Here is a 24625-nt window from a genome sequence, read left to right as displayed (position 1 = left end):
GTTGGAGGCTTGATGTCCATTACACAAAGCCAGCAAGCGAGAATAAGGTCAGCAAGCTGCAGCAGGAGAAAGAGAGGAACTGTTCAGTGCAAGTGTGCTGTGAAATCAGCTATTGAGTGGAAGAAGATTCTGTAAATGAGAGAAACAACACATGGCACAGCCTGAGGGAAGCATGGGAAGGAGAGGGTGGGGCGGGAAACATGTCAGTGTCGCAATCCTGCAAAACTGGTATTGTTGCAATCCAGACATGATACAGTATATGAAGACTAATGTGCTTGAAGGCAGAAGCAGGAAACCATGAGTCCGGATGGTGGGGGTGGTGGTGGGGTTGAGGGGGGGTGGGGGGGGGGGGATTTTACATAAATGGCATAAGACGAACTGCTCCAAAGACATCACAATGAAATAATAGCTTCATTCCTCATCTGTAAATTCCAGGAGCACATCTTTCTCCCCCCAGTCTTTACTCAGATTAAGAGTGGGACGATGATTTTTTATTGTGTCTGTCTAATTGGCAAAAACATTATGAATACAAGCAGTGAGAATAATGCGGAAAAACCGTGGCCGTTTGTGCCGTGGGACACAGAAAGAAAAGGCCACTGCGCAAGTCAGAAACTAGTTTATTCAGATTATATGTTAGGACATGTAAACAGTTACCTCCAAAAGGCCACTTGAATTTGCGATCATATAAACAGTTATTTCGGAATATTAGTTTGGAATGAACTCATTCTGAATGGCCAAATATTGTACATGGAAACAGTCACTGATGACATGGAAACAGGAAATGCAGGATGAGATCAATAATTGGAAATAGTAAATGGATGCAGTGCATTGGGAGGTCGGCATCTGCATGGTGGGGTGTAGTGTCATTTGCTAAAACAGGAGTTGGAGCAGGTTATTTTGGAGGTACATACATACAAACAGATCATCCTGCCTGGAGTGGGGTGGGTATATGTAATTTCCTTTAATTGTTCATGACAATCATTCCATAAACAAAACAATACCTACGCACAGGAGTGAGTCACAATCAAGAAAAAAAAAAATCCAGTGATCAACAAGTAACTAGGATATGATAAAATGACATTCAGAATAAGCAGCTTTGCAACCGTGTCTGTAATTGGGTTTAAATAGACTACGCCTAATCGTATTGTGCTCTTTCTTCACATGCTATGCAGAGAAATAATACACAATTTCCCTTTTTGTTTACGTTCTTAGTGTTAAAACACTGGGACATGGCATGGTAGCCCGTAAACATATAAACAAAGCAACACAAAATTAAATAAAATTAAAGCATGCATGAAGTGGGGTCTGTTTATGAAAATCTGAGTCTGATTCTTGGAGCTTTAAATAGCTCTATAAAAGTAGTCCTGTGGTAAATAAGGTTAATCGCCGCTTAATATGCGTTCAATCTCCTCCAGTCTTTTTAAGGCAGCCGCCCTCTTCTTCTCTATGTCTTTAATCTCTTTTGTGGATTTGCTCTTAGTCCGCTTGTCAGGCTGGCCACTGTCCAGCTGCTCTGATTGGCCATCGCCCGCGCCTCCAAGGCTTTCTGTGGAGGAGGATTTCCGCACATTCTTCTCATTCCCGGCCCCCTCCCTAGCACCAGTAGCTCCCCTCCCTTCCTCCCCTTCCTTCTCCGCCTTCTCTTTTGCCCCCGTCTCATCCTTGGCTGGCACGGAGGTGCCCTCTGCTGGACTCAGCGGCTGCCCAGCTGCGCTCATGGCGGCTATCTTGCCACGCACAATGCCCAGGTGACGGCGCACATACTCCTCGTTGGGCGCCATGGCCAGCGTCTCCTCCAGGCAGCGCTCTGCACGTGGCAGGTCGCGCTCCTCGAAGTACACCACACACAAGTTGTGCTTGCCCTGCACGTTGGTAGGGTCCATGTGCAGGATACGCTGGAAGCAGGCCTTGGCGCCACGCGTGTCTTTCTTGTGATTCATCAGTATGTCACCTTTGAGAATCAGGCCCTTTACGTGCTCTGGGTGGTGGTGCAGCAGCTCGTCCAGCACAGGCAGCCCGTCCAGCTCGCGCCGTGACTGCGAGTAGAGCAGCGCGAGGTTGAAGAGGGCGCTGCGGAAGCCGGTCTGCAGCTTGATGGCCTTCCGCATCCATTGCTCCGCCGCTGTGTTCTCGTTGGCATCCATGGCCAGCATGCCCAGGTTAAAGTACCCATTGGCGTCGTCTGGCTCCTCCTCCACGTAGGTGAGAAAGCGCCTGTTGGCCTCCGGACGGAATCTGGGCTCACCTGCCGCACAGACGGGAGGAACGGTTAGGATATAACAAGAGGGAGTGAAATACTAGAAGAGGGTGCATGTTCAATCAAGGGTTAATAAGAGTTGTGTAAAAACGTAACGACGTTTCAACCGCCGGGTCTTTTGTTAGTCTTATGCTAAGCTTTATACAATCTAGGCCTATGAAAGTTCAGAGAAAGAATCAGCTGGATGTGTGTGAACATGTTGCCAGCAAGTACACCTATATCAACAAAATCACACCTAAGTAAACAATGTGAAACTGGGCTAACCTGCTACAGATTTTGAAAGAGTATTATTAGAGGGAGAGCACATGAGGTATTAAAGGGGGCATGTAGTTTAAACCCTGATGTGTTTTATATTGTATGAGGCTGAACAAACACTGTGACATTGTGAAAAGTATGATGACTCATCTCTTGGTATGACAGCAGTTCACCTCAATTTAGAGGTCGTTTCACGTGTGAGACTACACCTCCCCCCCGACAACATCACCCGGGGATGGGATTTTAATCCACTAATGACAACCAAGTACAACTCAATCAAATAAACCAATAACATAATTTGTTTACATTTTACATCCCACCTATTTTAGCCAGCACTAGCAGTGCACACAGTGACGGCTCCAAGCAGGTAGGCCTACAGATAACAGCCAAGACTAGATGAAACTGGCCATTTAAAATGCTGTGGTAAAATGCAGCAAGACTGTTTATTTTTTACTACACAAAGTACTTTTTACAATTGGACACTGACAACATCTTTCTTACCTGGCATAAGTACTGTATTCATCATCATTGTTGAATTGAATGGCCAAATCCTCTACCCTTTTCTGCAATTATTTTTTTTGGTTTGGTAACTCCTTTCTGTGAAACCATGATACCTTTCTATGAAACCAATGTTCTTTCTGTATTTACAGCATCATGACAGACCATTTTAATAATTTTTCTGTCAGCTTGTTTGCCTTTCATTAAGTCAATGATCCTGTCTAGATCTACAGCATTTTTATGAATGTATTTGATCGTAATCCTCTTTTGTCCGTTGATTTGACATGGAAAGACCCTATTCTGGTTTTGATAAAACCAGCCGGAATCAAACAACCCACATCAGATTTTTTTATTGCATTATTGCAGTTGTTTTGGGCAGGTTAACCCTTAAACAGTCAGATGCGAGAGGTATTCTAGAATGATGTTTGCTTTTCTCTAACACTGAGAAATATTAGCACCCATTTTTATAGAAGCGATGATTGTATGTAGTCGTTTCATTTGCTAAACATAATTTTGAAAGCCCATGGCCCATAGGTGTGTACATGTATTTGTTTGCTCTTTGTTGTAATCAATTTATTGTATTTCTAAAAAGTATCAACAGTCGTATAAGGCTACTACTGTATACAGTTGTTGTGGTTTCTTTCAAACCACGATACGAACCGATCCGTGGCCTTAGTTTACAGTTATGGTTAAACCCCTACTCACCAGATTCCTGCATAAGCAGGGCGGAGTTAAAGAGGGCCAGCTTGTGGCGCGGGTTGAGGTCCAGCGCGTGGTTGAAGTTTTTCAGGGCCTCCGAGGGCTCCTTCATCTCGATGTTGACGATAGCTAGGTTGTACCACAGGTCTGCGTTGGTGCGGTCCAGCTCCAGGGCTCGGAGGTATGCGTCCCGGGCCTCTGTGGGCTTGTTCATCTTCAGTAGCAGTTCCCCTCTGTGTTTGTTCACACACAACACAGAAACCACAGGAAGGGGGTCAAGTGTAACAGTAATATGCAAGGAAAGTATGTGCAATGTTTCCCAATCCTAAATCTCTGTAGAATTTGGGGCCACTTTGTTAGCTAGTTTCTGTGTGTTGCTTGAAATGTATATTAACAAGTGGTACAGCTGTGACACTTATTTACTGTTTTACCATTGGAAGAAGGCAAGGCAATACCATTTTGCCACAATGACTGAATGCAGCAACAAAAAGGGTTTCAAGCAACCCATAGTCACAAGTCGCAAGGATGTTGCGAGGGGAGCACAAGGTCGGTGTTTTGAGGGAAGTGACAATTTGCCTTTCCTGACTGAGCTTATAGCTTTCTCGTCGCAATTTTTGCCTACAGTGTCAGATAAGTTTAATTTTGTTGCTGTATGTAGAAACTTTTAGCCAATTGAGGACAGTGTGGATTTCACAATGAAATACAGCAAATAATTGAAAAACACAATAAAGTGTCATATTGCCATTTCTTCCTTTTTCTTTTCCTAATATACATTGCCCTAAAATCGCTATTGATTTGTGGACTAAAATTGCATCAGTAGACGGCTAGAGTGAGTGCATGAGAGTGAGTGCATTTTGTTCCAACCCAGCACTTAAGTAAATCCACCAATAATGGTTGTCAGGGCATGAAATTAACTTTTTGGTCTACCAACCAATGTAAGGAGAAAATTCACCAGCCACTCTGATTTTTTTTACCAGCCACATTTTTAAACCAACATTAGGGCAAAGATCACAAAAAACACATTAGCATGACTCCTGACGCATTGACAATTACTCCCTACACAGGACAAACCTCCTGGAGTAGGCTTTAAGTTTTGCACCTACCCCTGTCAAAATACCCAAAATAAAATAAAGTTTTTGATCTAACCCGGTTGCGTGTAAGTTGCCATCTCGTGGACTTGAATTTTAATGTTGCGCTTTATTTTAGGTTGTACAGTTGGCAGAAGTTTAGACGTTTTTTCTCTTCAGGTCATTCACTCTGTCAAAACAACCACCAGGAGGCATCTTTGAGCATGATGGATATGTTTATAGTGTGTTATAGTGTGTTTACAAACATTGCCGCCTGATTAATTACGTGAAGAGTAGCTCATGAGTTGTTGTTTCAATTTGGATATGTTTCTCAGTTGATTCCGCACATTTCAGCAGTAGGCTATATGGACACAGCATGCTCCCAAAGCAAAGAGTGCAGTCGGTGTCAATAATTTTCTGCTCTGGCACTGAACGCATTTCAAATTATTGAAATGAGAACTTTCATGAATCAATGAACAATGTTTACATGCCATGTGCAATGACAAGAATAAAACAAACAAACAGCTCTGATCACGAGAGCATTGCATATATTTGTCAGTATCTCAATCTGATCACCCTCGCATTTTGGCTATTTGTCCAGGGACGTAGAAAGTATATTTCGCAAGGGGGTGCTGCCTAAAATGTAGTGACCCAGAGAACGCTCTCCCCCTTCAAACGAGAGAGAATGATAATGTGTGATGTGCAATTCATGAGGTGCTATAATAAACTTGATTTCGGCAATCTACATTTACAGCATTTAGCAGACGTCTTTATCCAAAGCGACTTACAACAAATACATTTGTTGAAGTAAGTGAATCATCTATCCATCAGTCATCATAAGATAAAGTAATCAATGCTCAGACCAGGGGCCAATGGCAGTCACAATGCTAGAAGAAGACATTTTTATTATTAACAGGGGAGAAACTTGTAGAGGGGGTGAAGAGGTCTTTAGGAGGGACTGTTAAGATGTAGCCTGAAGAGATGGGTCTTCAATCTACGGCGGAAGATTGGTAGTGACTGCAGTCATGACAGCAGTGGGAAGCTCATTCCACCAGCGGGGCGCCAGGACAGTGGTGCCCCACATGTATCATGCATCTCATAAGGCAAACCATTTTCTTTTCAATCATCCTTCACAGCTCTCGTCACCACCGCTTTTGGCAGCACTTTACACTGCATGTATGGTACACCAGCGACTTTGAAGTGCAGCAGTGGTGTGTAGGGATCAAACCCCTGACAACTGTAACCAGAGGCAGTGTTGTAACTAAGAAAGCTAATTTGTTTGAAAATCAGGAGAAGTGTTGAGTGAGATGTGCAGCAGTTACAGTTAGCTGGAGCAGCAGGAGTCTTGTCACAAATGTTGAATCAATGGTGACCATAATTGCATAGGAGATTTACAGATTTACCTGGCAAGGCCAAAATCCACCTGCATTTGGCACGGGTTAATTTTTTGCCCTGATGGTCGTCATTCAAGATCTTGATTAATTAGATATGGTGTGTTCGTATTGGGCTGGAACAAAAACATACACACACACACACCATCCCTCCGGAAATCAAGTGTGAAATCTGTGGATCTTATGACTGGAGAGAATGCACACTGAATGAACCCTAGCAAATTGTTGGGATTTTGGGATTTTTCTGTCTTTGGACGACAGAGGTGAGAAATAGTGAAAGATAGACGTCTACCATTGCATGGCATACATGTACAACAGTACCATCCCATTGTCACACCTTGTCACCTGTCTGTGACATGCCAAAGAGGAAGAATGGGGAAGATAAACAAAATGACTAATAAGAGTAACTGCCTATTAAATACAAAGAAGTGAGGGCGTTTAAGGTCTTTGTTTGTACTAGAAACTGAAAGCTGCACTTTAAGAATGCTAAGTGGAGTGAGGAAATCAGGCAAAACGTGATTTTGTTTTCCCAGCTTGGATGTTAAAAAGGCAAGCAAGCATACACACTTTAATGACATAGTAAATATACTGTATGAACATTGGCCTTCTCCTTAATTGGCATTGATGAAGGTTTACATTTCCAACTAAGTATTTTGTGTTGAGTAAAAAATATATTAATATATTTAATAGACATTTTACGAGGGATGTAAAGAGCCTGCTGATTTACGGTGCGTATTATCGCTTTTACCAGCGGACACAATACATGTAGATTGTAAATTGCTGTAGATTGTAAACGGTCTTGCCTATTGGTGTAAGATGTGAGAAAACTCTTACTGATAAATGACCAAGCCTGCACATGTAGAGTCTCGCCTACTGAATGATATATGGTTGGATGTGTAGTGGGGAATTGAGAGGTTACTAGAGTTCATGTTCTATTGATAAATCTCTTGCTGACCAGCTGATGTTCAAGGCTAATAGAAAAAACACAACTTATATACCCTAGAATCAGTTAGCTAATACAATGACTACGTGTTTACGATTGCTCATCAATGATACACTCCGTAGGTCAATTACCATCAACTTATTAAGACAGAACAGATACAGAGATATCTTGTACATAACATTAGTACTTAAATCAGGCCCTGTAGTGTCAATGGACTCCCTGTGGTCAGGGATATTCTGACCCTGAACAGCTAGAGATGTATCAATGTAGGTAAAGGGCCTTGCCTGCTGATGTAGGGTAGGTAGTAAGTAAAAGGCCTTACCTGCTGATGTAGGCTTGCTTGAAGTCAGGCCTCATGCTGATGGCTTGCCGGTAGAGCTGGTCAGCCTCCTCCAGGCGTGAGTCGTTGGCCCGGATCAAGTTAGCCAGGTTTATGTACACATTTAGATGATTGGGTGCCACGCGGGTAGCATACTTTTTCCCGGGAATGATCTAGTAGAGTAGAGAAAAAAATGTGTGTGTCTTGTAAAGAACTCTATGAATGTTATGCCAAAAAATAAATGTGGGTAAGAAATTGCTGTGCAGGTAAAGTTGACCATTACTTTATCAATGTAATTTAAACTGAAAATGTAAACGTGCGCCTCGGTTTAATCTGGTTTAATCTGTTTAATCTTTTTCAGTAAGAATAAGAAGTCAAACAAGTTATTTTGCATTTATGCTCAAACAAGGCCACTCCTGTTCAGTGTCCTGATGATGAAATTACGCTAATGCAGAATCATTTTGCTTACCACAAATTTAAAGTCATTACTTTACATCTGACCCCTGATTGAAAAGGGCTGGCACTTTCATGTTTGGAAAGGGCTGGCACTTTCCCCAGTTGTTTTTCTAGGAAGTTCAGGGGCATTCAGTGGTGGCCTTCCACTAATGACATGGCCGTAAAACCTCACTTACCTCCACATACAATCAAACTGGCATGTTAAACGCCAGCAATATTTGCAGGGATTTAATGTCAGCCATTTCCTAAGTTGTCTGCATTATTGAGAATGAAGGGTAGAACATTTACCTCCTATTGACCCCAATCATGATATAGGCGAAGTAGTATTTCTTGCATTAGACAGCTAAGCATGATAAAAAAAAACTATGGAGGTGATCAATTATTGCCAAGGGAAGGCTTTAGAAAAGTCCTCAGTTGACGTCTCTCATAGCAATTCAGTACATGATCTATGGTCTGTCAAACATAGAGATTAAACTAGGTGAATGCCGTTGACATCAAAAACTCAATTTAACAGCATGCCCTGGCACAATAAACAATGTCCATACTGTTACTCTTGCTAATCTGGCAGCACCGATTTCTCTTAATGTCATGTTCCTCAAAAGATGATGAAGGTGTATTAGTGAGCCCTTCATGAGAATAGCAAACAAAACTCAAGACACCATCAAACGCAATCGGGTGTGTGTGGCCTCATCACATACCTGTGGCATGAGAGATTTGGCAATCAGGTAGGCGTCCTCAGCCTCCTTGGACTTGTTCAGGTTCTTGTACGTTCTTCCCACATTCATATGTGCACCAATGTCATCTGTGGGAATACGTCATGGGGTAGAAGAGGTAAGCTACAGTACAGTATGACTCACCTTGGCAGGGGATAAAAATGCAAGTGCCTAGGTGGCGGCTATACAGGAGATCTAATCTTTTTTCATATTAAATGGAACATTGAATAGTCTCCACAGCTCAAAATACAGCACGGCTATGAAGTTTAACGACAAGCTTGTGTAAGGCATTACAGTTTGCGTAATGAGAAGTTCGCCAAAGCCAGTGGGATTTTTAAAATCGGAATGTTGAGGCACTAGGCTGTGAGTAAGAAATAGCAGGTTAACTGTATCGGTCTGTTGTGAAAAACCTAAAAACAACAATTAAACAATTGTTATGACAAGTAAACTGATGCTGAAAGAATAGCAAACCAGGAAAGTCCTCAATGTCTTAAAGGGATAATTCAGGTTTTTCAATGTTAGACCTAATTTTCCACTTACTTGCAGTGTTTGCTCATCCAGACACATTTTTGGGTCATACTTATTTCCATTCAGCTTTCATTGGCTGGCTCCGGGGCTAGCATTTAGCCATACTAGTGTACATTAATGGGGTCACCTGTACACTATACGTATTACTATTTAAATCTCCACAAGAAATTCTACAGCCATCTCATATCTTTATCTACATAGTGCCCTCCATAAGTATTGAAAAGAGGAAGATTTTTTTCTTCTTTTAGCTCTATACTCCTATACTTTGATTTGAAATTACTATGGGGTCAAAGTAGAGATTCTCAGCTATAATTCTATGTTTTTTTTCTTTCAGATTGGTTTCACCAATTAGAAAGTACAACATTGTTTAAAACAGCCTATTTCAGGGCTCAAAAAGTATTCAAAAAAATTATATCATACAATGTCCAAATAAAGCACTTATGATTAGTATTTTGTCGCCAATCCTTTGCATGCAATAATTGCCTCAAGTCTGCGACCCATTGACCCCACCAGATACTGGGTATATTCTCTGGTGATGCTCTGTTTTGAGTCTTTTTGCCATCAATTCCCTTTTCAGCAAATGCAATGCATGGTCAATTGGATTCAAATCTAAATACTTGACCAGAACTTTCCACTTTTTGGCAGTATGGCAGTATGTTTTAGGTCATTGTCTTACTGTATGATGAAGAGCCATCCAATGAATTTGGAGGCATTTGCTTGTACTCAAGCAGACAAGATGTTTCTATACACTTCACAATATATTCTACTGCTGCCATCAGCAGTTACAGTACCAGTCAAAAGTTTGGACACACCTTCTCATTGAATGGTTTTTCTTTATTTTTTTTATTATTTTCTACATTGTAGATTAATACTGAAGACATCAAAAATAATCAAAATAAAGAAAAACCACTGAATGAGAAGGTGTGTCCAAACTTTTGACTGGTACTGGTAAATTCCCTTCTTAATAGGAATATCTCACAACAGTACGCCCCCAATTACGCAATTGTCTCCTCCAGTATGGGCTCTCTGATCAGATCTTGTATAACAGATAAAAAACAATGCCTTTGTAGAAGAAAACATATTTGCCTGTGCAATTGTGCACACCAAACAAAATAAGTTCTCTCCATTATTTGTCACTTAATTCTGTGAGGACCACTCTCTCACTCTCTCTCCTTGATGTGCACTCTCATCCAGTAGCCTACGCTTGCATGTTCCTTGGTGGCAGGTACCTCACTGACAATCATTAAGAGGCCTGCTGCATAAGTACATAGCATCGTAGACTGTTTTCAAGCATATATATAAAACGAATATTTAGTGAATAAAAAGGACTGAATTATGCAAAATGTGCTGAGTAGCAAAAACAATTGTGAGCAACATGGTTGAATTTCCAATAGCCTTGATGAAATGTAGCAGGAATCTACATGGTAACTGTTTTTACATCTTCTCCCACTAATCATTGCATGTAAGTATAGGGGAACATTCTTTTTTGGAGGTCATGTAAAACAGCTTATTCAAATATTGTCTTATTCGGAGTAAGTGCAATAAACATGTATTAAATATGTACATGTAAAAGTAGTCAATATGACTGAGCTGACTCCCAATATTAGGCCTACTCCACGTGTGAATTGAATGTCTGGGATGAGAAAGCAAATTAAATTGACGTGTATTAGTGTTTCAGTAAATATTGATAAGATTAATTTGCTTTCTTAGTCTGCACAGTACGACATGTTAAGTTCAATGAAAGGCAGCCTGGTCACATGTGGAGTTCTATAGAGTCAGCCCACTCATACAGTGAATGTTGATGCAGTTGAAAGTCAGCCCAGTTAGCTAATCCCTGTGAACTTCCTATTTCTGCAATGATTGTTGTTGTTTTCATTTAGATAGACTAGTAGCTCTCTTCACATGGTTAACTGGGGTATTTTGGAACATCTCATGGCTGCCAGTAAAAACATCTAGAAGACTTTTAGGATAACAACATATTGGCAACTTGATGATCATGGTCTTCAAGGCAATTCCTTCCTCCCAATATCAGAATGTATTGTGATCTTATTGAAAAAAGACTGATGATTGTGAGGGGGTTCAGCCAAAATATAACAAGTGCCACTTGACACAGATTGCTTGATACTGCATCAATGATTTATTAGTGTGCTTGTTTCAGCAAGACTAACTATTATTCTTCCACAGACTTATTATTCCAATTTTTCCTACAGCTTTTAAGCTGTTCACACCAATCCAACTTTACAAAGTGCAGACAGGTCTAACTCACGTTGCTATGCTATTTGTAACTCCAAAGATTCTCATCCGGTTAACATGGTGGAATGTTGATACTGACCAACATTGTGAGCTCCTTTGCTACTGCAACTGCCACTGAACTTTCAGGACTCTTAAACAAAAACAGCATGAGATCTGCAGAACACATTATTTGAATGATTACACAACAATGCACTCTCTTGGCAACCAGTTCCAATAAAACTACCTCAGACTCTCTCTCTACCTTACCTTAACAATCCTCAACCACCTAACCAACAAAGTCTGCCACTCTCAAACACTTAACCAACCAACTCTCTACCCACTCCACTGAACTACCCCAGGCTCATCCTAACTATCCACCTATCTAACCTTCTATCTATGACTTAACATTCTATATATATATATCTAACCTTGTATCTGGCTATCTTACCCTCTGACCAACTTGTATCCATCTTTCTATCCCACCATCTCACTTTCTTTCCACTACCTAGCCATTATCCTTTCTTCTTATCGCCAGTCACTACTGCTTTACTCAGTAGAACCCATACTAATTTACCTCCAATTTATTTATCTATCTATACCTCCTCTCTCTCATCCATCTATTCATCCAACCAACCATCCATCCAAACCAAACCATCTTTAAATTGTATCTGCTACCATAAGACTGTCACTTTCTTTCAACTACCCAACAAATCCATCTGTCATCCAAACCATCTTTAACTTTTTCCACTACCAAAATATGACTTTGCAAGCCCAAAAAGTTTCTTGTGGAAAGTATTTTTCTAGTTGTGATCGGCTAACATATTGTTGATGCACATTAGTCGATAATGATAAGATGATTCTCTTACCTGGCTGGACTCGAGTGGCCTGGAGAAAATACCTCAAGGCTTTTTCATAATTGTTTTGATTCTCCAGAGCATGACCAACATTGTTCCAAAGCTTGGCATTATTCTTGTTGACCTGAGGGGGGAAGGAAATCCAAAAACATAAGGCCATGTTCCCTGTTTTGCAAAATGACTGTAATTACCAGATAACACTAAAACAGATCTGTCTCAGTCTAATGTTGAAATGATTAATCAGCTGCTAGATTATTAAATGTGGGTTGCAGCCAAAAAATAGAATTAAAACATTGCTTTGGGAGGAAAGAAAATCATGAAAGGTTTGTAGGCCAACGTAGGACCTGATCTCAACCTACTTTGAGAGCAGAGGTGAACAGTGTGTATTCAGACTCCCAATCCCAATTTCTGTTAAAAGTCTTGACCGCATGTGTTGTGAGGAGCACTCCAATCATCAACCAGGAGATTTTCTTCAGGTGCCTGAGCATTAGAGGTTAAGCAAAAAGATAAATGTTGATTTTGCTCAAATACTGCAAACAGAATTGAAGACAAAAAAGTAACCATCTGAAATTGCTCCCACACATTTCTTTTTTTATTAATGGGTTAAATATTGTTGTTTGATCCAGGAGTACAGTACAGGTATAAGGCAAAGACAGACCTAGACATTTACATTCTGGAAAAAATGGTGCAGAGGGAGAGCTTACCCCATTAAACCGCATGGGAGATTAATGTTGTATAGGCACTCACCCCTTGTGCGAGACAATCCTGAATCCATGTGCCACAAGCACACAGAAGCCCATACTGGGCACATAGAGAACCCTCTCTGCCACCACAAAGCCCACCGGGAAGAAGAGGTTGGATGCAGGGATAAAGGGCAGCACAATCAAAGACAGGGCCTGGAGTAGGGGGGAAACAAAACCAAAAAGGAACAAACAAAAGCCATATTAAGCCAGATTAAGTTGGGGATTACTTACAGAAATGTCTATGGTAATAGACACAGGTAATAGACACAGAATCAATGCACTTTTTTGATACACGCTTTTGTTCAGTGAATATTCTGCTTCATAACTAACATGCTAATTTAACTGTGGGGACAGAACAATAGCTTCACACAATTAAACATGGAGTAGATTTCCCATAGATTTCCCGTCAGGATTCCAAAGTTTCACTCAGTCAACACTTTAACACGTATCAGTTAAACATCCAAATGGCACTTAGAGAATTTAAATACATTGAATTTCGACCAATTGAAACAGTTCTTGAGTTCTATGACTATGAATTCAGATCACCACCTTACCTCAAACGTTTTACAACTTTGGTACACAGTTGGTATGATCACAAAAACACTTTAGTAAAAACAGACTACATGTGAGGTAGAGCTTGCCTAACAACATGCCAGTTTCTATTATCTCTTGAACTTAATAACTTTCAAGGGAACTCTGTTAAGTGAGGTTATAAAGCTGTGTCACTACTGACATCTTATCTCGTATCGACATCTTATCTCGCAATGGATGGTCACTGTTAAAAATATCCATGTTGTCATCACAGCGGTGGGCTACCTCACTGCCACTACTGCGGTAGAGAGTAGTTGTGAAGACGTGTGAAGTGCTGCCGAAAGCCAGCACCAGGTGGAGGCAAGAGCTGTGAATGATGTTTGAAAAGTTTGTTTTCCTTCCTTGTAACAAAACAATCACAAAATAAACATCAGAAAGAGAATAGTTTATGATTGCAGAGCCGTACTTAATCAGCTTGCTAGATAGATTAACTCCTTGCAACAATGAATGGAATGAGTTTTTCCCCGTGGAAGTCTTAAATCTACAGGGGATAACGTTAGTAGAGCTCCCTCTGGTGGAATATTAATGGGTTGTTATTTATCCGGCTGAAATAGTTGCCCAGATATTTGGGGACATTACCATAGACATTTCTGTAAGTAATCCCCAACTTAATCTGGGTGACCCTTGCTTCTACCTTGAGCCATTTCAGCTCATCAGAGTGAAGTGAGAGGGACCAAGATGGGTATGGGGAGGGAGTTACAGAATAATCCAAACTAATTTATTCTGAGAAGAAAGTTTGAAGCTTATTTTTGATACCCTGGGGAAAACCGCTGTACCAAGAGGCACACACATAATCAAAGTGACACTGCACAAAAGCTCCCGCTAGTGTCTGAAGTGTCTGTGTATCCAATATTTGGCCAAACAGAGTTGATTAGCAGATCAGGTCATGAATTACAGGGACATGTAAATTGTTTAAATATCAAATCATGTTAACAAGGACCAACTTGTGTTTTTCAAATGTCCATATCGACTCTCGTACTGTTTGTTCTCTCATATGCCCAGCACGCAGCAGTGCTGAGAAGCGGGGGGAAATTTGACATGAATAAGCGCGAGTCGGCTTTGATAATGCATGCATATGGATTAAAGAATGAAGTTAGGAATTTTCATGCAAGAAAGGTTTAAGGATTTGGGGTGTCAGTGGAATTGTGACTGAATAGAGAAGTAAATAGGCTTGACAGAGAAGCTTTTTTTTTTCTCTCTCCCATGACTCTATGTAATGAATTGTGCACAAAACGTGTTTTGCAACAGTGAATTCCCCCCTCACATTCCCCCTTCACCTTCTCCCACCCATTTGTTAACAGTGGGGTGCAAACAGTCTAAAGACCCGCTTCAGGTTTTCACCACCTTGCCCATTTGGTGAAGCGCGGGAAATCGTGAATGTGAGTTTTTATAGCCTACCGCACAACCACCCTTTTGTGGAAACCTGCTCATAAAGTTTGCTTTAATTGGCTCCATATTTTAACAAAAAAGACCAGGGGCCATAGGCAGTCAATGCTAAGGAAAACAGGAGAGAAACTTGTACAGGGGGGTAGTGGGGGTGAAGAGGTCTTTAGGAGGGACCGTTATGATGTAGCCTGAAGAGATGGGTCTACAATCTACGCCGGAAGATTGGTAGTGACTCTGCAGTCATGACAGCAGTGGGAAGCTCATTCCACCAGCGGGGCGCCCGGACAGTGAAAAGCTGTGACCGAGTAGTGCGGCTGCTGCATCCACGTAGAGGCGGCGGTGCCAGATGGCCAGCCGAGGTGGAAGAGCGGAGTGATCGGACAGGGGTCTGGGGGCTTACCATTGCTTGCAAGTAGGGAGGGGCTGTTCCCTTTGCCGCCCGGTAGGCGGGCACCAGGGTCTTGAATCTGATGCGAGCTGCTACCGGGAGCCAGTGAAGGGTGCGGAGGAGGGGAGTGACATGGGAGAATTTGGTGTCTAGACTAGACTTACTAGTGATATAGCCTAGCTGTTCTCTATTACTGTAGCATGGAACCCCCTGCCCCCCTTTCTCCTTGGTGTGGAGCAGGTGTTACAAACCAATAGAGGCAACATGTACAGTAGCTATACTAATCTAATAGGTCTAAATCTTTCCTAATATAAAAAGGTAACGTTATAACAACATTTATAACCTTAAAACCCTGAAATGTACAAAACTGTCCCTTTGGAATTAATTGTTTGATTTGATCCACGTTATGCCAAGTTCATCTGAATGCCATGCAGTTGTACACAACTAAGCCTATATAAATTAATTACTATTAGTCATTATAATATCATTAGAAATGATTTTCATGCAACACGCTATACAATTATAATCCATGAAATAAAAACAGGGCAAAATTGGGTCTATTGGAAGCATATTCTCATGCAATACATGACTATTTGTTCCGTGTGCATTTTGGCCATCTGACTGTCTCCATGGGCTGGGGTTTGTGGAGGGAGGCTGTGCTCCTGCCGTAGAGCTTTGATTTAGCTTGAATCTGACAAGACTCCACCAGGGATTGGGTCTCACTCGAATTTCAAATAATTAATACGGACTGAAACGATCAGTGCAGCTGCCTGGCCACAATGGGCAAGCGCGTCATTTGTGTATTGCACAACAGCCCAAGACCAACCCCCAAAAACAGAAAGGTTCCAATCCGTAAAACCAAAGATAATTGCAGACACTGTCGCTCCCCTTTGCAATACATCCAGCCTAATCTTAATTTAGAACTGTCCCTCTGTATCTACAGTGCATTCGGAAAGTATTCAGACCCCTTAACTTTTTCCACATTTTGTTTTGTTACCGCCTCTCATCAATCCACACGCAATACCCCATAATGACAAAGCAAAAACAGGTTTTTAGGAATGAAAATATCACATTTAAATAAGTATTCAGAGCCTTTGCTATGACACTCAAAATTGAGCTCAGGTGCATCCTGTTTCCATTGATCATCTTTGAGATATTTCTACGACTTGATTGGAGCCCACCTATGGTAAATTTAATTGATTGGACATGATTTGGAACGGCACACACCTGTCTATATAAGGTCCCACAGTTGACAGTGTATGTCAGAGCAAAAACCAGACCATGAGGTTGAAGGAATTGTCCGTAGACCTCCGAGACAGGATTGTGTCGAGGCACAGATCTGGGGAAGGGTACACATTTTTTTTTGCAGTATTGAAGGTCCCCAAGAACACAGTAGCATGTAATGGTGAGCATAGAGCTAAATTCTCTTCCTTCAGTCAAGACTTTCGGCTTTCAAGAAATTGAAACTCATTTCAGCAAAATAACTGATTCAAGCAGCAATGTACTAAATACTACAAATAATCCAAAAATAAATCAATGAATTGACTAACGAAGAAAACAATATTGATGCCTCAGTGTTAGTGATTTTAATCTAATCCAGGTTGTACTCATAGACTTGTCTCTTCATAATACTATTATTAAAAACTTTCGTTTGTTAAACTTTTTTTTTCTGTTGAAGTACACATTAGTGTCCCTCCGCACAGCAGCTGCAGCGCAATACGTTGTAGCTACACTCAGTCAACCTTTCTTTTGGATTTGTTTTTCATAGGAGATGTAGCATTTATTGAGTTGGCGATTCTTTGCCCAAATTTTCTAATTTCTCCAATTTTCCTTCTTTGAACTAAATCTTTGTTTTCAATTGTTAAGTCTAGCAAATGCGTAATTCCATTTGAGGTTAAATTTTCTGAAGTGGACTTCCCCCCTTCCAAGTCACAGTCCATGGCAAAATGATATGAGTGAGGTACACAAGCGTGTCTGCCTCTTTTTGCACCCACCTCCGCAAACAAGTGCAGCATAGAAAGAAACTTTGAAAATAACTTCTGAATACATAGGCGCAGGAAAATGCACACCTACGTCAGCTTTTAAGTTTCTTTAAAATTCACCTTGATAATATCCATATGAAGCACTCACGTTTAGTATTTGGTCGACAAACCTTTGCATGCAATAATTGCCTGAAGTTTGCGACCCATTGACCCCACCAGACACTGGGTATCTTCTTTGGTGATGCTCTGCCAGGCCTATACTGCAGCCATCTTCAGTTATTTATTTTGAGGTCTTTTTGCCTAAAATCTTATCATCAGGAAATGGAATACATATTCATAAATCTGAAAATGTACTTGGCTAGTCAACAACCTTCCACTTTTTGGCCCTGAAAAACTCCCTAGATGCTATGGCAGTATGTTTAGCATCGTCTTACTGTATGATGATGTGCCATCCAATGAATTTGGAGGCATTTGCTCGTATGAACTGACAAGATGTTTCTGTACACTTCAGAATACATTCTGCTGCTGCTGTCAGCAGTTACATAATTAATTAAGACAAGTTGGGCAGTTCTCGTGCCAGCTACACAGGCCCAAACTATAACACCCCCTCCACCATGTTTCACAGATGAGGTGGTTTGCTGTAAATCTTGGGCAGACCATTTTATACTCCAAACTTTCCTCTTGCAATCACTCTGGTACATTCTGGATAATATTCGTCTTATATGTCCACAAGACCTTTTTCCAGACCTCTGCAGCTTTTTAGGTACTTTTTTTGCAAACTGTAAGCTGACCATCCTTTTTGAGGATAACTAGTGGTTTGCACCTTGCAGTGAAGCCTCTGTAGTTCTGCTGGTGACATTGGGGGTTTTCTTAATTATGGTGAGCATTCTTCGGTCCACTGTAGAAGTCTTCCTTGGATTACCAGGCCATGTGTGATTGCTGACCTCACCAGTGCTTTCTTTCTTCTTAATAATGTTCCAAACTGTTCTTTTGGTAAGTTTAAGGTTTTTACTAGGGTTAGGCCTAGAATCAATACTAGACAATGTCAGCTCTCTTATGCCTGCACAAATGACTATCCATAAACATACCCTGTCAAGCCAATTGTCACACCAATTGTACACAAACACCATCAAATAAAAACTGAGAATGTATACTTTAACCTCATAGTAATTGTTTGATTTCAAATCTAAACATTTGGAGAATAGTGCCGAAAGAACAAAATATTCACTGTTCCATTACATACGGAGAACACTGTATCTAGTTCAGAAGTTGGCTTAGTTGTATTATCACACTGTATTGTGAACTGTGGAAGACAAAATGTTTAATTGTGATACATTTTCAGACCACATTTAATTTGCTGTTAACAGGCTTCATTCCAAATAAGTCAAATGTTCTAATAGCCACACGTTATCTTAAAAAGTGAGGATTACTTTGTGCATATCTCTTGTAAGCACTATTGTTTAGCTTAAGGTCTGTGTTGTGAAACACAGTTAATCACTCGTCTCTATTGTGTCTCCCAAAACAATGAAATCACATACGTACATTAACTATGCCATCGGCTCCTTTGACTTAATGGAGTTGGAACACATTGAGGTGAGAAGCAGATTCTTTCATCAGACACAAGCAATCTTTTTCATCTGTATTCGTCTTAGACATGGATTTTTCACCACCCATGTTTTTAGCTCAAAATTTGATATCAGAAGGATTGCTTTTGGCCCAGGCATCAGAGGACTTGGAGGGGGAGAAACTGTCACCCAGGGCTTGTTTTATAGACTATATTTTATCAGTTGTTGTTTTTTTTCCATTCTAATTGCTTGGAGAGTCCATGAGCCAAAGTCAGCCTGGATGAGAGAGTCTGAAAGTGCCAAAAGCAAGTCCCAGTAGCTTTAGCTGAGTAAAACAAAGCACAGTTTACTATAAACTTAGTCCTCATAGGGCAGAACTGCATAATGTGTTTGTGGAGAGACCAACTGCTGCAGGTGGCAAAAAGGAGTAGGCTAACTGGATGCCAGGTTATATAAAAATAGCCTAGTTACAGGCCTAAGTGGACCAATAAAGCAGAACTGCTTTTATTTTCCAAATGTGTGTCCTTCTCCTACCCTTTTTTCATCCATCATGTTTCTTTGAGGTGTGTAGACAAATAGCTTGGTAATATGCTCCTCTGGAACATCGCCTGGTGTTTATAGACAGTTGATGTTTGAACTGTGGTCCAAACAGTTAACACCAAAGGCTGCTCTGAAATGAACAGCCCTGGGAGCAAGGTATTTTATTACTACCATTAATAGAACTTCTGTACAGGGTAAACTAAGTTCCAAATGAATATTAATGTTCCAGTGTGTCGTTTTAGTTACGTAAAGGCCAGGGCGCGACCTCAACACCAGAAAGTGCTTTTAGGAACCAAAAAAGGTATTTATCATCTCATTCCCTAATCGCTAACAATTTATCATGGTCATTTAGCACTATTTCAAAGCTTTTGAAGATATCCTATCTCAAATATTGCTTTCTATCATGTCAACTCAAGTGTTGAGGAAAACAACTGCTTAAAACAAAAGGGACTTTTTAGGGCTAGGGCAGTTCTGTGTAAAAGGACCCATGAGGAGTATATCAAATTGGGTGTCAAATGAAAGCTAAGAGTCTATATTTTGGGAAATGAAGCCAGAAATACATCTCAACCATCTTTGTCATAAAAACTGGGATAAACAAAGGCTTTGACTTCTGGTCAAACAAATGGAAAAGCATCTAAGAAAACATCTACCAGAAATAGTCTTTAAAAAGGTGTTTTAGAAAAACATCAAACTTTAATTATAGACCCTGGTCAACTAATATCAACACTTACATTTTGTTTTTAGTAAATAGTTTGGCTTCTGTAAGATTAGGAATCATTGTCTCCAGGTCATTCTGTAACCCTAACCCAGATAATTGTAGGATATTTTAAAATGTCTCTGCCTCATAAGGAACGAGGGTAATGAAAGTTAACAAAAGTAAGAAGTATAGGTAGACTTACCAAATACTTGTAGCTTTTTTACTGATAGCGATTTTGTTTATGAATTAATAAGTCATTAAAACTAGTCTTTCTGTTGGTAACAGAATGACCAAATTAAATTGGTAATGAAATTACTGAAATTTAAATCGGCTACATTCACTTAATGTACAGGTTGTACAGAACCTAAGTGTTCTTCAGCTGATCCTTTACATGGAACCTAAAAGGGTTCTTCCACAGGGACAGCCGAAAAACAATGGGAAATCATACAGTAGTAGTTACCAACCACTGCACCAAGCACCGCATCAAAATCCTCATCCCATGCTCCAATAAATGGAGACTTAAATGCTCATACATACAGTATATGGAGCGCAAGAAACTTATAGAGAATGATGACATACATGTTGCACAATTGTACAAAAAGGACATCAAGGGATTCATTTTCAGTTGGAATTGTTATCAGTAGTCCTTGTCCATAGAGTTGTATAGTTTGATCAACTTTGCGATCAAGGGTTTTTATTTGGCATATGTCTGAAAGTGAAAAATGTAGTCCCAGGGTCATTCTATTAGCGTGGAATTGCCCACAATTCTCTAAATCTTTCGGGCAGTCATTCTACATCTCGGCTAAAAGACAACAATCAAAGACAACTAGGAGCATGCTTGACAGGTTTGGGTTAGAAGTCGCCAAGTACAGCCAGTACTCAAAGTCAAAGTAGCCAAACGAAACAAAAATATTTCCTGATGGTGCAAAATGAGTAGGCCTTTTTTACACTCAAACAAAACAGGCCTGAATACAGTCTCATATCCTTATGCAACCTGTTCAAGAGCACTCCTAGCAACCAGAGGATGACTTTTCACTTTTACATAGCTAATTATGATTTCTGGTCCCTCTGTCCCATTAGGGGGCTAAGAGCAACAACTTGAGGAAGTTCACTGACCACCGCTGACTCAGAAAGAGAAAACAGAGAGGAAGTCATGGGTTTGTTACACAAGAGATGTAGGACTGCACTCTCTTTCTCTATAGACAGCCATTGAATACAGTGGATTCAGGCATTCACACTGAACTTTTGAGTGCACTAAATCTGCCAAAAATGGGCCTTTAAAGAGATAACATAAGTGGTGCTGTTCTAGGCTACAGAGATGCTATCTGTTGTGACAAAAGAGTAAAACAACAACCCTTCTAGTGGTATGTTGGAAAGAATATGAATTTACTTGATGCAAGGCCATATCTTATCTTTACAAACACTGCAGGATATGCGTAAAGAGAGACACCAAACGCTAAAAAGTCATCATTCAATCCACATTCAAGTCTTCAACTTCTTAACGCAATACTGACAGCAATGTTTTGATGTCTTTTCATTGCCTTTAAGTATCTAATGACCATTGCTTTGGTGGGTGCTTTGAACAGAAAACGTCACTTGGCTTGAATTATCAATGACCCACCTGGATAGGTAACAGCTTACAAATGATTAGGGTCAGTCAGACCTTTGGCACACTACAGTTCAGTCAAAACAAAAAGCAAACAGAATGGACTGCAGTAACGACATCACCAACTACAGTTTGCCCTTTCCAAAAATCAGATCAATCTCAACACACTCGACATACCGGACATACCACTACTAACAACAACCAATCAAAAGGCAAAATCTAACATTTGAAACCAGTCCACTGACCAACCACATGTTGGAACAAACCCTCCCTTTCTCCTCACCATGATGACAGTCTTGGCAGAGTTGTGGCCGTGGCGCAGGCTGTGGTAGGCCAGCAGGCCCAGGAAGCTGTAGAAGGCCAAGGTGGCCAGGTTCCGCGGGTCCAGTGGAGACTCCACCAGAGGGATGGTGCCCATGGTCCAGTCACAACAAAGCTCTGAGGGATTCAGCAGCAGCCAGGCGTTCAATGGCAGCAGATAGTTAAAGGTCAGCTGCCTGGTCGGAGTGGGGCTGACTGCTGCCGGGTTATCGAACCTGGAGAGGCAAGCAGAGAGGTAGGATAAGGACCATACAATACTGTTAATTAGAGAGGGGAGTGTATTGAGAGGCCAGAAGACTGACCTCACAGAAGTGTGACCTTGCAAGATAACAACTGTTTGTGATGGGGCTGGCTGCATTGACATGGTGATTCATATGCCTCAGGGCTACCACTGAGTGGAGAGTTTACATATATAGAGTCCTGACGCATTTGTGCTGAACACTTTTGGTCCCGTCGAGGGCTGCAACTAACAATTATTTTGTTATCAATTTATCTGTAGGTTATTTTATCTATAAATCAATTTGTAAACGATTAATTTACAAAAAAAAAAACTGGGAAACGGCATTTTTTAAATATGACAGCTTCACTCGTCATGCAAGCATAAACTGTCATTGAATGCAACCCTTTCAACGTGTCAGAGCAATTATTAAAATGTACGCTATTAAAACGTAGCTAGCTACATAGCTGTCTCATGTTGATCATGTTCCGTTTCCGTCATCTTCTGTTACTATATCATTGAGTTCAGAGGATTCCCTGTTGTTAGGGACAACTTAGGGACTAAAGATAAGACTACCAGTTATTTCTAAGATACAAATAAACGAATATAGTCAGATGTTAGTAACATCTACATGCACCGACCCATTGTTAACTCATGCCTAAATAAATTGCGGATTGTAATAACTCATGGTTGTAGAGGTGGCTCTCAAATGTATTGCGCTATTTTTAACCTGAAGGTGAAATAGCATATAAATCATCATTTGTATGAGCGGTGGCGACCACTTGACAAGACGAGCGGTTGTCCTGCTGCAAGGAAGACAGCACACTTGCATTAGAAAGTTAAATGTGTTATCCCAAGATGCTCCCTGCCCGACACAACATTTTTTACTACTGACTGTGAAAAAATGTGGTGTTTTTGCTGAGGCCTAATTCAATAAGTCACGCACCTTATTACCTCATCAGCTTATCACACCCCAACAGGCACGCGTTAGAGGGGGTCGTGTACATGAGACATTTTAATGTGTAACTTCTACATATGAACACCGTCAATTATGTTTTATGTCTCCATGGGTACCATAGCTCTACCCACCTGGTAAAGACAGGAAGCTGTGATTGGATGACCTGAACTCTGATGATGACGAGTAGTAAGGTGCTGATGATGAGAACGATGAGCTTGAGCAGTGTCTGCAGGACTGCATATGGGAAACCGTCTTTACCCCGCAGTACCTGGAGAAACGTGTCCATCAGCATGGGCAGGGTAAACTGAGAGAGAGAAAACAGAGAGAGAGAGAACAGAGAGACAGACAGACACACAGAGTCAGAGAAATGAGTGAACTGACTGTTCTGTCTAGTTCTCAAGGCCTTTCCGGTGTTGACTTCTTAATGGTGTTTTATCAATAAAAAGACCAGCCTTGTTGGTATACCAAGCCTGAGGGCAAATTAACATGGCAAAATCAAGTGTTTTAAACCACACAGTGGGTGTACTATGGAATAAAAACAATCCTCAACTGATATAGCCGGATGGTGACTTTAATATAGGGCAAAAATAGAGACAAATGGGGGACATGATACAAATGAATGAAGGCCAGGTCTTGAAATCTAAAACTAAGAACCTTGGCTTTGATGAAGCGTAAAGGGAAGGAGGAGGGTAAGACAAACAGCTGCTTGTCATCATTATTTTTCAACTACCCCTTTTTAAGCAAGATGTGAGCCAGCTATCCAAAATACACCCCATAACTCAAAATCAGTGGCTGAGTTTGACAGTGAGGGCACGGCCATGTGTGAGTGATGCCCCCACAACCAGTGAGGTTATGGCCCTTACCCCTTGTGCAACAAACACCTCATGGACGCAGCAGATGCCGATGACAGTGATGCCCTGCTCCTTACACAACGTGGCTGCAGCCACCAGAACCACCGTCAGAGCAATGGGGGTCCACACTGGTCAGAGACAACACACAGAAGGGGATAAAGCAAAAGAAACTCCTCTCCAAACAACACTTAACAGCCTTGAATGCCATTCAGTCTGTTTGAACTTTAGGACACTTGCAGTCAAATTAGTCAAATAATGCTTCACGAAAATCCCAGGATTGAACACCCTAGAAATAGCAAGCTTTGGGATGACGGCTGTGACAAAGAAAAGGGTTGAGATTATAGAACAGGCTGTTTGGAAGCCAGACCCAGACCAGTCAATGTATTGTAATTCATACAATGTATGAATGGATGGATAACCATTCCAAGACTTCTATAAAAGAGTTTAAAATGGTTTTAAGAGTGTAATTTTAATACTGACTATAAAACAGTGTACTGAGGCAAGACGACTTTAGCCCTGAGCTGAATGGTTTTCATTTCCTTTGAATCAGAGTACGAAAGTACCCCGC

General features: G+C 40.9%; 1 protein-coding gene across 1 annotated transcript in view; it reads right to left on the bottom strand.

The window, feature by feature from the left end:
- Positions 1-600: 600 nt before the first annotated feature.
- Positions 601-24625, bottom strand: part of tmtc3 (transmembrane O-mannosyltransferase targeting cadherins 3) — a 31984-nt gene continuing 7959 nt past the window's right edge. Inside the window, exons 5-14 of the mRNA XM_083666819.1 lie at positions 24070-24185; positions 23338-23510; positions 21994-22246; positions 12960-13108; positions 12572-12692; positions 12225-12336; positions 8584-8687; positions 7433-7602; positions 3716-3942; positions 601-2245 (exon numbers count right to left, since the gene is read on the bottom strand). Of these exons, the coding sequence (XP_083522945.1) occupies positions 1380-2245; positions 3716-3942; positions 7433-7602; positions 8584-8687; positions 12225-12336; positions 12572-12692; positions 12960-13108; positions 21994-22246; positions 23338-23510; positions 24070-24185 (2291 nt within the window). The 3' untranslated portion in view covers positions 601-1379. The remainder of the gene's footprint in view (positions 2246-3715; positions 3943-7432; positions 7603-8583; positions 8688-12224; positions 12337-12571; positions 12693-12959; positions 13109-21993; positions 22247-23337; positions 23511-24069; positions 24186-24625) is intronic.

This window comes from Argentina silus, assembly GCF_951799395.1.
Source record: "Argentina silus genome assembly, chromosome: 3".
Lineage (NCBI taxonomy): Eukaryota > Metazoa > Chordata > Actinopteri > Argentiniformes > Argentinidae > Argentina > Argentina silus.
The sequence above is the reverse complement of the archived record's forward strand: the minus strand, read 5'-3'. Positions and strand labels throughout refer to the sequence as shown.